The sequence below is a fragment of the Pomacea canaliculata genome, linkage group LG9 (genome assembly GCF_003073045.1).
Source record: "Pomacea canaliculata isolate SZHN2017 linkage group LG9, ASM307304v1, whole genome shotgun sequence".
In the NCBI taxonomy this organism is placed as follows: Eukaryota; Metazoa; Mollusca; class Gastropoda; order Architaenioglossa; family Ampullariidae; genus Pomacea; species Pomacea canaliculata.
The window spans coordinates 3,600,231-3,616,330 of NC_037598.1; the positions used below are offsets into that span (position 1 = coordinate 3,600,231).

At 40.1% G+C, this 16,100-nt stretch overlaps 1 protein-coding gene across 1 annotated transcript in view; it reads left to right on the plus strand.

The window, feature by feature from the left end:
• Nucleotides 1-16,100, plus strand: part of LOC112572089 (tetratricopeptide repeat protein 41-like) — a 60,506-nt gene that overhangs the window by 603 nt on the left and 43,803 nt on the right. Inside the window, exons 2-5 of the mRNA XM_025251617.1 lie at nucleotides 1,444-1,976; nucleotides 5,430-5,792; nucleotides 7,599-7,828; nucleotides 12,560-12,780. Of these exons, the coding sequence (XP_025107402.1) occupies nucleotides 1,464-1,976; nucleotides 5,430-5,792; nucleotides 7,599-7,828; nucleotides 12,560-12,780 (1,327 nt within the window). The 5' untranslated portion in view covers nucleotides 1,444-1,463. The remainder of the gene's footprint in view (nucleotides 1-1,443; nucleotides 1,977-5,429; nucleotides 5,793-7,598; nucleotides 7,829-12,559; nucleotides 12,781-16,100) is intronic.

Consider the following 16,100-nt stretch of genomic DNA (forward strand, 5'->3'; position numbering starts at 1 on the left):
TTGCAACAGCTGCTGTAGAAATCAGAAGGACAAATTAAGGGAGCAGCTGCCACCTCAAAAAAAGATACGGGGGACAGAAAAGATACTGAGGGGCACGAGATTTTTTGCACTCCTATGCTTGAGATGTGAATCTTCATAAAGTACAAAAATGGTAGAGGAACCCAGTAAGAGACAATTTAAATGACTAATGACAAATCTTTGTTTAGGAGGGGAACAGAAGCAAAAATCACTTTTCGCTCAATCTTCATTTTCACCAATTATATGAGTGGAGTCCCTCAATGGTGCCATTACATCACAGAAAAAGCAATCGTCATGAGATACTTGCACCCATGCACTAATGTTGAATCATTTCAAATACAAGTTGTCAATCTGGCATAATTTGACACAGACAAAACATTGTACTGTGATCGTAGTAAGTTTTTGCTGAGAGAATCAGTAAGCAAGTCAAGAGGCAAGGAGAAACATCCTCCCTGAACAAAGATAAATTACATTAAGTACTCCAGTATTGTATTTTCTTCTCCATTTAACTTGAATTTTATTGAAAATAATGATAGGTGTTTTCAAGTTTCAAACTGTCAAAAGCTGATCAAACATTTACTTCGTCATCTGCAACAGTCAAATCAAATGTGCTTTCGTGTGGTAAATTAAGCAGTAGGAGTAGGGTTAATCCAAACATTTTTGTCACTTTACTGTCACAGCTTGAAAACAAAACATAAGTAATAATTATCAGTGGTGTAGGAAGATGCCTGGCTTCTGTTTTTGGGGAGGGGGTAAACTTCATGCTGACAGTGAACCACGTTCACATTCTTGCCCCTCAGTATCTTTTTTTGAGGGGGAGGCTGCCTACTGGTTCCTATGTCACTGACTAGGATTGTAGCGTAGTACCAAAGTGCCCCTTCAGTAACAGCTACTGAGTGATCATAGGCTAACTGTCCGTGCATATTTTGATAACATCATGTGAAACAGCTCAATACCTAATGATGGTGCATTTGAAATATCTGTGTGTGAGAGAGAGAGAGAGGAAAAAGAAAGAAAGAGAGCGAGGATTAGCCCAGAGTTTCCGTTACTGTTGGTGGGACAATAGATTATACCGGTAGGGTCACCATACAATTCAACTGTTGCATGGACTATTTAACTGCTGCACAAGCTGATTCAACCACAAATAATAATTGCAATGTTGTCTCCTTTAGTTTTTTATTCTTTAGACTTGAAAAAAAAGGTATTTACATGCATCTTTGGTAGTTATCACTATTTTTGCCCTCAGATCATATTACGTGAGTTGAATCGTTCTAGTCATGACCTTATTGGTCCTAGTAGGACCATATCTCTCTCTCTCTCTCTTTTTTCTCTCGGTGTGTGTTTGTACATGAAAGAGAGATTGTCCATATGTGCTATTTATACAACACTTTTCAAATTTGTTTTAAAACACGGTTTTGTGCACAGGTGAGAATGCTATAAAAAAGATGCCTTCAGGAGGTAAATATGAACTGCTTGCACCAGTCACTCCTTATGTCTGTTCCACGCCCCTTGACTTCAAGGAAGAACGAGAATGGCTAGCATCAAAGGTGTTTCCACACTTGCAAGAGGTGTGCAAAGCAAGGGGCTCATACCTAGCTCCAGTAGATGTGTGCTGGTCACCCGAGGATACAGAAGTACAAGATGGTCATCTCTTGCATCTCCTCCTGGACTGTGTGAAAAACAGCGCCCCCTATTTCATATGTTTGCTGGGAGAGTGCTATGGTCCTTATAACCCAGAAGATAGTCTTGACACTCTTTCAACTTCAAGAGGAAATTATATGCCATATAAACCTGGTGGTCAGTGTAACTGGCTACACTTGAATATGGTCAATGCAGCTCAGGCAGGACATAGCTGGGTGATGAAAGATGGGCGGCAACATTGTAGCTTTCTGGAACTGGAGATCATAGCTGCCACATTTCTGGAACATTGTGATCATGCCACCTTTTACTTCAGACAGGTAATGTGACCCACTTAACTCAAAGACTGTGTAATATGCAGGTAGCTGAACTGGTTTAATACCTTTAATGTGCAGCAAACTTACCCAGTTGACTCAGCTGTTGGAAATAGGTACCTGACTACAAAGAAGTATGGGGAAGATAAGGCAGTGATGGAGGGATGTGCACTTCCTTAAGAAAAACCTGACCTGGAGAAAAGTGCAATGTCTAGTAACTCACTGTTCAATGACCAAGAGATAGGGGACTACTTGTCAGATGAGGCCTTGCAAAACATGCTCACCTGGGACTTGCACATTCTTTCAACAAAATGCACTCACTTGGGACAGCTGCACATTTTTATGGGAAATACAAATAACATAAAGGTACAATTATAACATAAATAGTCAACTCCACATCTACACAGGGAGAGTCAGAATTATAGTTACTTTTAAATACAACTTAAATCTACTTTATGTTAAGAATACAAACTCATACAATGTGCCACAGTAAAACATCTAGTTAATTTAATTGCATTCACATTGTTTTGACTGTAGTTTTTTGTTTTGTTTTGTTTTTGGCTTTGTTTTGTTTATTTCCTGTTACTCCTTGAGGAGCATAGGGCTGCAGCAAGACTGTAGTTTATAAGGATAAATTCACTTCTCAGCACACGTCTAATTACCATACTCATACTCATAGTCTTCATTTACCATGGCAAGCCTTGGCCTGAGCATCCAATGACAGCATTGGCTCACAGAGCGTCACTGGGACTGTTTTATCATATCCTTTATATGGATCTTTGGTTCACTGGAGAGGAGGTGGGGGAGTTGCAGTGGCACTCTAAAGCACCCCTCTTTCTGTCGCTAGTCTCGTTCTTGTGCTTCCAACAGCAGGTTGGGGAGTTCTGCCTGACAAAATACCAGGAAGCAGGACCCCACGAAACACTGCTCATGTGTGGTGTGCTGGGTCACTGAGGGTGGTGTCCACTGATGCAGTCTTCAGCTTGATGCTAGAAGACATCACATGGAAAAACGAAGTTCCCATGTAGTTGATGTCTTTACTGATGATGACTTTACCTGATGTGAGTGAAAGTGCTCTGATTGTATAGCTGAGACAGACTTCACACAAGGATATTTCTGGACAGGAGTGAACATATTGACCAGGTGCCCATGATATGCCACACTAGGGGTCATACAGCTGTCTACTGTCCTGCAATAGGTAGGAAACTGAAACTCATTAATTACAAGACAATACACACTTCTGTGGTCATTATTATCTCCCTCGGATAGGTGAGGGTGGGTTTACATCAAGGTACATTTTTTTTTCAAAATATTGCTGCTAGCTTTTTACAAAGACTGAATGAACCTGAAGACTTTACATTAGTACAAGTTCTCATTGAATTCACCAAAAGTTTTTATACATTGCCCTTCCATACTTCATGCAATCAAAACCATCATCTTTTCTTTGTATAAATAAATGACAAGCTTATTTGATAGGGTTATTCAGGCAAAATCCCAAGGCTGAAGTAGTGCCATCTCATCTCAATGATTCACTCCTGAATAGTTGCCCAGGGCTTCTGCTTACGCAAAAAATTACGTACAGTACGCATTAAAAGTTCGGAGGACCCCTTCAATTTTCGTCAATGGGGTCCCAGGAGACCCCTGCAAATTTGGGCAAAGAACAGATACAAACTTGGGTAAGTGTAATGTCTGACATCGTAGCCCAATCTATTGTTGTAGTCTGCTACGAGGTGAAGGTTACTTCCCCTGCACTGAGTTTTTTCCCTTACCGGGAAGAGTTCCATTAACCTAGCTATTTCCAAGATGTTGACAGCATAGTTAAAAATCATCATCTCAGAAACGGGAAGAAAGTGAGCACCCCAAGTACGTGAGCATAAGCTCATCAAAGATGCTTGCACAGACTTCATGGCACAGAAATCTCGCCGTTTCTGACAAGACATACAGTGCTTTGTGTGCCTGAAAGGCAGTTGAACAAAGTGTGTTGATTTGTTGATTTTTTTTTTTTTTCACATTGTGAAAGGACCCCTTAGAGTTAGCCTGGGACCCCTTAGAAATCTAAAGAAGGGGTGCCTGGGACCCCAAAGAATTTAGCCTTAGCAGAAGCCCTGGTCAACAGTTTTCCTAGATTTACACCTGAGCATTGTTATTACTATTATTCTAGAACATTTGTTTACCAATAGCACCCATCTATTGTAGTATAACCTCCCCCTTCTTAGCCAGTTTTAGCAGATACCAGGTCAAGTTTTGAGGCTGACTTGGGTTGGTCCATGACGCTGCTGCTACCTAATCACAATGTTGAAGCTTAGAAAAAAATGTTTATCACTGTTAGTGTTAACTACTTGCCATTCATTGCCACTTTAGACAGCATGGTAGAAAATGTACATAGGATGCTTGAGCTACACTGCAACTACCATCAGTTTTCAAGACTATTTTTGTAGGATAACTAAAGAGGTCTTTCTGTTGTTTTGTAGATATATTTATAGATGAAAGTATATGGTGATAAGGTTTTCTTTAGGCAGTATAGTAGTGAGGCTTTTTAGTTTTCAATACCATTTTTGTAAGGTAACAAAAGAGGTCTTTCTGTTGTTTTGTGGACATATTTAACACTTGAAGTGGATGTCATGCTTGAGGAGCACACCTTTATTGAATTAATAGTATCATATGATTCCAGTGTTCTTTGTTGGTCAGTTTTTCAGTTAATAGTATTATAGCCACACTGACTAGTTTTTTTCCAAGCCACAAGCAGATCCAGGTCATGGCACCATAAATTCTATAGCCTGATTGATCTGCTTTTCTTATGACAGGGCTAACTATACACCATGTGGACAGACAATCAGTTAGTCGCGGGTCCTAAAAGAAGCCCTGATGATAAGTCCATTTGTCTTTGTTGTTTCAGGGAAGAGGATAGAATTTGTTAAGTAGAATTTTCCACTGCAATTCTAGCTCTTACTCTCCAGATATGCTCTCTAGTCTAATATACCTCGCATTGTGTTCTTTTTTATATTTACTACACACCTGCACTTGGGCAATATCAGAGTCTACAAAAATCCCTGCTTTTTCCAAAACATGTGTTCTCTTTGGTGCGTTATTCAGCTTCTGTCATGTATGCTCTATTTCAACATGCATGAGACAACATAAGTTTCATTAGCTCTAAGAATATATAGTTCTTTTGTACTACAGTATGTACAACATATGCTGATTCACACACACACACAAAGAGGTAAGATACAACAGCTTTGTGGAGGGAACACAGCACTATCAACGGTACACACTGCCCTAAACAAATGCTCCTGCTACATTATTATATGATTCCAATGTGCCAGAGCTATGCTGCCCAGTTTTTCGTACAGTTTTCATTTAATTTCATATATGTTAATATTTAAAATTTGCTGTTGCTTCATTATCTACTTCTTGTAAAGTGTTTTTCCATTCATGCACATATATCTGTTTTCATTGCAGGCCGACCACCTGGAAGTACGGTTTCCTCACTTATCTGGTCAGGAGCGGGCTGTTCAGTACGCATACATGATGGCAGAAAATGAACATGCAAGTCTAAAGATTCATGCACTGCAGCATACAATTGTGAAGAAAGGGCTACCTGTACGTTACTTCCGAACACCACAGGAGTTAGGCCACTTAGTCACAAGTGACTGGATCTACATCTTGGATATTGTCTGCCCCCCACTTATTGATAATAGATGTATTTTAGGTAAAAAAGATGACACAAAAATGTTTTTATTTAGAAGTCTTCATACATTCTTCCTAGTTAGTACTTTCAGCAGTTTAAAGGCCACTTTTAGGCAACTTCTAGATGAAATGAAATAAAATCAAGCATTTTCAGATTCAGTTATTGTTTTGACTGTAGTTTAAGGTAATCAGTGATAAGTCTTACATATGTAGAATGCTTTAATCTTGATTTGAGTTCTCTATCCTTCATTTCAAAAGATGCAAGTAAAGTTACCAAAGCCTGGCTAGTCTGAACAGGAAAGGATGATTTCTGATTGAGCAGGAGGCTAATTACTGATAGAGCAGGAGGTTAATTACTGATAGAGCAGGAGGAGGATGAAGGGAGAAGATGATAAATAATAATAATACGTTGATTTTTATAGCGCTTTTCCCTACCACTAAAGGCAGGCTGAAAGCGTTAGGCATGACTGTCCACAGTTCATGGTGATGGACGAAACTACAGTAATGTGGAAAAACAGTCTCATGTTGTAACTGCTTGGTTAATATAACTTCTTTCTGTACATAAGAGAACTCGCAATCTAAATTTTCTAGATCAATCCATTTAACAGCCACCTGCAGTCCTGTTGGCAAGTGCTGAGCTAGATACACTCTGGTTGTATCTTTGTGACCTTTGTCTATTCCTGTATATAGCTGATAGACACAGGCCACTCTGCCAAACTGCACGATGACCACTTCTGATGATGATGACTTACCGATGTTGAAAGTGACCTTTACCTTGTTCTCTGCCAGTGGTGGGGAGGTGGCTTGCTGGTGGAGAATCAAACAGCTTGAGATTCGGAACAAACACAAGGCTCTGTTACTGATTTGTCTGACATAACTTTTTTCTGTCTTTAGCCTCGTCACTCTTGAATCTATGAACTTGACCAGCTACTTGTTTTAGCAAGTTGTCTGCCCCAGGGCCTGTGCTGGCTCTCAATGGTCCTGAGTTGAGATCTACAGGCCGGAAAGACATTATGTCATCAATAGGAATGCAGAATAGATCAATAGAGACTTGGGTCGATGGAGCTGATATTGCCAGAAGACTGCTGGTATCAATGCGATCACAAAGCGGAGGAAAACTGCATGAAAATTTTAAAGCAAAGGATTGACTGTGTAATCTTCAAGAACTTCAGAAGAAACCGTTAGGCAGAAAAGACTGGCATTCAACCAAAAATTTGAAAGTCACAGAAGAAGGCAAAAGTCAAAAAGTCTTGCACAACATTGACGCAATGAAAAAAGCACCAGCCTATACAATGGGCAGCAATGACGCAATGAAAAAAGCACCGGCCTATACAACATGCACCAAAAATACAACAAACTAATAAAATGCAAAATTTGCGGAGAGCCACCTCCCTCAAACCTGCTTGGTGAAGGGATGCTACTCCGATCATCTACAGCACCATAGAGAGAAGCTTTGAAAGAGTACATCTCTTACATTCTTGAAAATCATCATTTACTGATAGAGCAGGAGGATAATCAAGGGATAGTCTGATTACTGATAGAGCAGAGGAGAATGAAGGAAGAGTATGATTACTGATAGAGCAGAGGAGAATGAAGGAAGAGTATGATTACTGATAGAGCAGAGGAGAATGAAGGAAGAGTATGATTACTGATAGAGCAGGAGGCTGATTGGGAGACATTGATTATTGCAAAAACACAGCTCAGTTTCTCTGCACAGGTTTCATTTATAGACAAATGTTGACAATTTTAGCTATTGTGCTAAATTTATGCACTGATTAATAGAGATATTTACTCAGACATTACACCCCTAAGGTTCAAAAATATTGACCTTGACCCTTTTAGTCGTTGGGAAGAGAGGTGCTAGAGACTATAGGTTCTCACTGTCTCAGGTTTTTGTCATACATTCTAACAGTGACTATGAGTCGCAGTGCACTGCTGTAATTCAGACAAGGTGTTGCAGACACAGAAGACTACAGAGAATGGCTGGCTCATCAAGCACACAGGCAAAAGCTGCACAAGCATTTTGTGACATCTGCAACTGTAGAATCAGCAATGAAGCAGCTGACTGAGTTTGCTATGTCTAGCACAAGTGGTCTCCATGCCCAGGGAATTTTTGAGGTGCAAACTGAGGACAGCTCTATGTGCTTATTACACAACAAAAAAGTACACAAGTATGTACACGTTTCTCTTGTCCTTCATTTGTAAAAGTTTTGTATCTCTAGGTGTCTGCTGCAAATGTCTGAGCAGAATTCTTTATACTTTGTTAGCCAACCTGGGTATGAATCTGTTTTAAGAAGAATTTTGCATTATCAGGGCAGCAAGATTAAATCTTGTTAGTTTTTATGTTGGCTCTTGCACTTTGTAAAATACATGAACCATGTACTAATTTTGCTACCCAGTAAGAAAATACAAAAATATTAAAAAAAAAAACTGTGGTATTTCTATTCCTTGCTACATTTCAAATAACTAATTATACATCAGAATTACACATCTTTTCATGCACTCCTTACCCTCAATCAAGATTAAATCTTGTTATTTTTATATTGGCTCTTGTGGTTTGTAAAATACTTGAACCATGTGCTATTCTTGCTACCCAGTAAGAAAAAAAAAAAAGTCATGACATTTTTATTCCTCACTCCATTTCAAATAACTAATTATATATCAGAGTCATCTCTTCATACACCCTTTACCCCAAGCCTACCGCTAATATCAAAATGGTTGCTCTTTTTCATCATTGGTTTTCTGCATTAATTGCTTGATAAGCCTCAGAGAGTTTAAGACAATGCTGGTTGTACTGATTTTCATGAATGTAAGAGATGTGTTCTTTCAGAGTTTCTCACTACGATGCTGTGTTGCAGTAATAGCACTATGCATATAAGAGCTTCTTTAGTATTACCTTTGATTTTGCTGAGAATTAACCTGTTTGGTGGCCATCTTAGACAATCTTAGTGTGGTCTGTTTGCTGTGAATCAACCGCTTGTGTCTATCTGAGTGGGGTCTCTCTGCTTATGCAGACCGCCACATGAGACGTGAGCAGGAATCAGCTGTGCTGTGTCTGAGCTTACACTCATATCATAATTCTCTCTGTTTTTATTACCTTGTTCTGATTTGATATCCACCTTGAGGGTTTCACCACAATTAGGCATGACAGGGACACTAAGGAGATTGAAAAGAATTAAGAATTGCTGTGTATGTTAACAATAACAGGGACAAGGAGTTCACTGTATGTGAAATAGCTAACACTGTCATAGTCACTATGGTTTACTTTGCCGTATTCATTTGAAAAACTAAAAGTCACATGATCTTAGACTATCTGACCAACAGACCTCAGTTTATAAGAATTCCCAGTAGTGTCATTTCTGAGGGACAATACTCTCTTCTTTCTTGTTTACCTTGTACATGGTGAAGTGTAGACAGAGGAACAAAAACTGCCCTATAGTTAAATTTGCAGATGATACTGGACTCACAGGACTGATTTCCAACAGTGATGACTCCTTCTACACACAGGAGATTGGATTTGTTGTTACATGGTGTGACAAAAATTATTTAGAGTTAAATGTCAAAGAAAATAAAAGAAATGATTGTAGATATCAGGGGGAAACAAAGGCATATTTTTATGACCTACCTATCAAGGGTGAGGTTGTAACAAGAGTAGACAGTTACAAATATTTAGGTATAACTATCGATGATAAACTCACCTGGAAAGCTCACATCGATAGCGTTGTCAAGAAAATGCATAGCCACCTTTACTGTTTAAGAAAACTTAGATCTTTTAATGTCCACTCAGAACTTTTGCAACTATTCTACATTTCAGTAATATGTAGCACCGCGACTTTTGGTCTAGCGAGCCGGTGTGGGGGGTATAGCCAGACAGGATAGGGACAAGCTGTATTGTATGTGTGTTCCTGGAGTTAACAACAAGAGTGGCACCATACAAATAGGCCTCGTCTATTTTAACCCAGTAGCCTACCGCATGGTACACATCTTGAAGGTAATATATAGCATTGGGTTGTTTATGCTTTTATTATGGTAACTGCTTGTTGGCAACCATCACATAGCAGGGCAAACTTTCTGCTAAGTCTTCAGCCAGGCTGCTGGTTGTGATGGGGATCTGCTGGTGGTTCTGCCATTTATGTCTTGCTGTCTCCAAGATTTTCTTTCAAACTTCTCTCCCCAAGCTTTTTCTGAGATCTCTCCTCTTTTATATCCAGTAGTAGGGCTAATGGGTGCCCAGTTGTATTGGATGGCAGTATTGATTGTGCTGCTGGGGTCTGCCTATGCAATTAGCCATTAGAAAAAATACAATATACCTTCCATATTGGCATATATGCACAACTGGTTTTTCATGAAATATTCATTCAAATGAAACTACTGCAATAAACCTTGCCTACCCCACATACGGTGTATACACATTTATTTTCTCTTTTCCTTCCAATGAAAGTAATAGAAAAATTAAATAAACAATATACATAGTTAAGAGTCAATTCATGTACTGCCACTCTGTTCAGCCCTAAACACTACTGTCTTTGCATTCTCTAACTGCTGTTTTTACAAACTAGTCTGGCATATTGTCCATATTTTCCAAAGCCTTCAATGCAATTTGCAGTTAGTCTGTTTCTACAACTTATTGCACTGCAAATGGCTGATGCTGGTTTAACACCTTTCCTTAAGCACTGCCAAGCTTAGGCAGTCCTTCTAGCTCTCACCTTGGATTGAGAGGGGGGTGTCAGCTGTTCCAGTTCCTTATCCCTATTTGTGGTCTAAGAGTCTTTTATCACATCACATAAATTTACATCAGCATGTTGGGTGTTGGTACTGTGCCCTGAGCTGCTGCAAAAAGCTTCTTTGAATGCCACAGGGACAGCCAGCCTTTCCTTTTCGCAAAAGGATTCATCCAACACAAAAAGGAGATGCACTGAGTGTGGTGCTGATATCAAATGGGAGATGCATTAAATGCGGTTTTGATTCTGGCTGGGCAAAACAGAAACTTTGATTTATTTTACTTAATGGGGTGTAGCCCCCACCTCAGATCTTTTCTTCTGACAACTCTTGCCTGCCACCCAACCCTCTTATTATTCTTAACCCTAAGAGTTTTTAGAACATCCCAGTTCCTTTCCTTTGTTGCTAGCTGGGCCCCACCTGTCTCCCTCACTCTCTACGAATCCTTTGGCCTAGGACCGCAGAATGTTTTGGCACTATTATGATATCCACAGTGTGTAGATGTGTGTGTGTGTGAACCCAATACAATCCCATGCTACTGAAGTATGACTAATGACTGTTCATTCTTTGGACCATTCTGTGTATTCCTAGGCTTTCTGGCACAGTGCAGTGATGGCCTTTTTTGTGTCCCAGCCTGCTAAACTAATGGGTTAGTAGTGGGCCGCACTACACACCCAAGTGGGGCCCACTACTACCCACTAGTTTTGCAGGCTGGGTTGTTTCTTCCTCACCCTGCTTGAGCAGCGCACGTGGGATGTTGTCAGCACTAGGTAACTTTCCTCTCTTCAGACTGCCTCCCTCTCTTCCCGTTATGTCTGCAGTTCACTGGTTGTAGTCTGGTTGTTTTGATGGATCTGTCCTCAGTTGGAATTTGTACATATCTTTGCCATATTGGGTCCATTTGTTAAGTACAGCTGTGCTTTCTGTGAGAAGTGGACTATTACTGTCTACAATGACTGCAGTCATGTGTTGACCTGTGTTAGTGAGGGTCCTTAGTAGATAGTAGGGCTTTTGCTTTCATCCTCTGACATTCCCTTCTCTGCGCATTTGTTCTCTATCCAATTCTCTCTAGTTGACTTCATCCCTTTCTTGATGGCACAATTCACTTTCTTTCATTTGAAAGGTCCTTTTAGGTTTGTTTTTCCTTTCTCTAAGACCCTCCTTTAGTCACAGAGATCTAGGTTAAGACAAGGTCATAGTGCCTATTTCCTAGTCTTGGCCTTGTTTAGATTTCAAGCAGCTAGGCCATGCGTGGGGAACATCTTTTTCTGCCAAGCACCATTTGACATCATTTTGTGGGCCATACAAAATTATCGCCTTAAAAATTAGCCTCTTTTATTTGGTCAAGCCAGTGTTTTACCAGAGTGTGTTAACATTTTTTGCAGCATACCCTCTCTCAGGTTAGTTGGCACTGACTGTTGTCTGAGTCAACATAATATAGGCAGACAGGATATGAGCAACCAACAAGTCTTTCCTATTATGTACTCATGTGTCCTTTTTATCCCGTGAAAAATGCTTCTTGCTTTTTCCTCAAAATTTATGCTATCATTATGATTTACTTAAAATCAATTTATGTCACTTCTAGATTAAGTCCTGGCTGCAGTTGCCATTTGCAGAACCAAACCAAATGATTTCATGGGCTTTTAATAAAGTAGACAACAAAGACATGTATTATCATATCCGTTATTTTTTCAATCATAAGTGATAAATTAGTAATTCCTTTCTTCTGTCTCAGACATTATGCAGTGTCATATTTGTAGATGTGTAAGCAATGTCTGCTCACAAATTTTTTCCATGAGGACCATTTGTGACAAGCAAACTTCTATATGTTTGTTAAACACATTGTGCTGAATGACTATGAAGAGGTCTAATTTCCAGTGATCTCATGGTATGATATAAACCCAGTGTGCTTAATGCCTACACAGAAGTCTGCATTCCAGTAATCTCATTATGATATAAACCCAATGTACTGAATGACTATGGAAAGGTCTACTTTCCAGTAATCTTGTAATCTCAGTGTTTCGAATCACTGCATACACTTCTTTGTATTCCAGTTATTATAGAGTAGTTATAGAGTGAGATGTGTAGCCCTAGTGTGTCCAATGGCTAAACAGGTCTGCTAAATATTCTCTGCTAAGTGGAAGACTCATGAACAAGCTCACTCCATGCTATGACTCTCTCAGTGTTTCAGAGCATGTGACAGACAAGACAGTGCTGCTTGTGACAGGTGATCGTGGTGTGGGAAAGTCTGCTCTTCTGTCACATTGGCTGGCAGAGATTGAGAGGGAGAACCCAGATATGTGTGTTTATTATCATTTTGTTGGCACCATACCTGGTGACAGCGACATCACCAGTTTTCTTAGACGTAGCATATGCAGCCTACGGAGACAATTTTACTCAAGAGGTATTGAACCAGTTTTTCACCCAGCTGTTATTTTGCTGAATAACTGAACCTAAAATGTAGGCAGAGTTTTAGAAAATTGAATGTTTCATTGAACTTTACTATTGGAATGCATCACATTCCAGAAAATCATTCCAGTAAAAATAATTTTGGATTACAGGAACCATGCTTTCATTATTCTTATGAGAATAATTCCTACCTTGCTGTAGTGTAACTAAATCCTGTGTACTCACCTTATGTCAGCTTAATATAAAATAATCAGTCAATCAAACAATAAAATAAAAGTATTAGTTATTTCAGAAAATGCCTCAGTTTAGTCAAGTGGTGCAGATGCTTCCATCATCTTGTTTTGGAGTCTGCTCTTGCATCATATTTATTCAGAATTTTTTTTTAAGATCCATGTTCTGGACCCTTATTTCTTATAGTGGGATCTATTCCAATTGTGGAGTAGGGTGTAAAAAGAAAACACTTTCTATTGTAGCAAAAATTTATACATCTTGGCTTCTACAGAGGTTCAACTGTTCTCTGAAACTAGCAAGGCTTCACAACAGTAATAATTAGAATGACATAGCATCAGTATTCAACAAAGAAACAAGGGAAAGTTATAACCAGGAAGTCAAGAATAAGGATGAGGCTCTTTCAGGACTGACAGAAGAATCAGTGGAAGAACATTGATCAACACTCAAGAGCATTTGGAAGACAACCTTCACAGATGTTCTAGGGAAGAGGGAAAGAAACACAAGGAATGGATGACCCCAGAGACCTGGGCAAAGATTGAATCAAGAAAGGGACTAAAACAGAAGCTCAACCAGTGTCAAGATCAACAAGAGAGCTGAATATTGGGAAGCCAATCGCCAAGTGACTAGGTCTGTCAGAGTGGACTTGAGACACTTCACCCATGAACTGACAGGAAGCAGAGACAGCAGCTCTACAGGGAAACATGAAGCGACTATATGAAATAACAGAACTCTGTCAGGCAGGAACATTAACCCAAATAAGCCAGTGAAAGACAAAGACGGCAAGACCATAACAAACGAAACAGGACAAAGAGACCAATGGATGGAACACTTTGAAGAGATCCTGAATCGACCTCGTCCATCATCTTTACCTGACATACCACCAACCACTGAACAACTTCATGTCAACATCAGCCCTCCCACTAAGACAGAAATCATCAAAGCTATCAAAAGCATGAAAAATGGCAAAGCAGCAGGCCTGGATGGCATACCCCCAGAAGCACTAAAGGCAGACCCAGAAACAACAGCAACAATTTTACAGCCCCTCTTACACAATATCTGGGAACAAGAGCCAGTACCAACAGACTGGAAACTAGGCCACCTGGTCAAGTTACCGAAGAAAGGAGACCTCTGCCAGTGCAACAAATGGCGCAGATCATGCTGCTGTCCATCCCAGTAAAGTCCTATTAAAGGTAATTCTAGAGAGACTGAAGAAGGCACTAGACAGAGACTAGGACCAGAACGAGCAGGGTTTCACCAGGATAGATCATGCACTGATCACATTGCCACCCTCCGTATCATCATTGAGCAGTCTATTGATTGACAGTCCTCCCTCTATTTGGGACTTCAAGAAGGCATTCGACAGTGTAGACATGGACGTCATCTGGAGGCTGATGATCCACTACGGCATTCCACCTAAGCTCATAAACATCATTCAAGGGTTGTAAGAAGACTCGTCCTGCCAAGTTATTCACAATGGCAAACTCACTGAACCTTTTGTAGGGAAGACCCATGGAAGACAGGGTTGCATATTATCACCAGCAATTTTCCTGATGGTCATAGACTGGATTATGCGCAAGACAACCCAAGGCAACAACACTGGTATCCAGTGGACCTTCAAACAGCTAGAGGATCTGGACTTTGCAGATGACATCAGCATTCTATCTCATTGGCAACAACATGCACAAACCAAACTGAGAAAGCTAGCAGAGGAAGCAGAGAAGACTGGCTTAAAGGTCAACAGAAAGAAGACCAAAGTGATGAGGATCAACAACAACCAGGAACTCCCAATCCAACTTCAAGGAGAAAACATCCTGGAAACAGACCACCTCACGTATCTGGGGAGCATTGTCAACAAGGACGGTGGAACGGATGATGACATCAAAAGCCCCATCAACAAGGCCAGGCATGCTTTCAACAGCCTACGCCACATGTGGAACTCCCGAGCATTATCCTTCAGCAGTAAGACTTGTATCTTCAACACCAATGTGAAGGCAGTCCTACTGTATGGTTCTGACACCTGGAGAGTGACAAATACCATCAACAACAAGCTGTAGACCTTTACCAACTGATGCCTACGCCATATCTTGGGAATAAGATGGCCTGACAAGATCTCCAACAGCATGCTGTGGAAAATAACCAACTAGAATGCCACTAGCCAAGACATCATAAAGCGCAAATGGGGCTGGATAGGACACACCCTGCGCAAACCAGCTGACACCATGGCCAAGCAGGCACTTGACTGGAACCCTCAGGTGAAGAGGAGAGTTGGGAGACCAAAGAAGATTTGGAAAAGAACAGTAGAGAACAAGGCAAAGGACATCGAAACCACCTGGGCCCGTCTGAAAGGGGGCTGCCCAAAATCAGGTCCTCTGGCAAGGTATGTGTTGTTGCGGCCCTATGCTTCTCAAAAGAGCAACAAGGAATAAACTAGCATCATTATGATGATCAACAACAACACAACACAGATCATAATAAAGTACAGACTGTCTAATAATGATAATAAATTCAAACTTTGTAAAGTGCATACTCACACTCCTAAGGAGCAAGCTCTTTGCGCTTTTGAACAAGAACAAAACATGGACAGCATACGAGGGACAGGAGCACAAATCACTACAGTAACTTGACAGCAGCACTGTTTAGAAGTCATATTTTGACCATGTTAGGCAAAGAAAGCAGATGCATTATTTTCAGAAATTTTTCATTGTCAACTTCTTAAGATCCGAGAGTACAAATATGTGGGGCTCCATCAGTTACACCGCCCTGTCTGCACAAGTACATGTGTCATATTCAATAAGTTTTTATTCCAGAAGTATGTAAACAAAATTGGACAAAATCTCATCACTATGAACTAGATGATTTTTTAATGGAGTTACATTCCATAACAAAAACAATTTTACATTTGAATTTTTCTGGAAGTTACTTTCTTTCAAGGCAATGGTGACAGAGAGCATATGCAAAGACAGCTAGTTTTTCTATTTTTAGACCTGTTTTAGACACTAAAGTTGTTTTTATAATCATAGTTTATTTTTATTTAATGTCTGCCTAGTGATGATCATTGTAATCCACAGTTAATAGGACTATAAA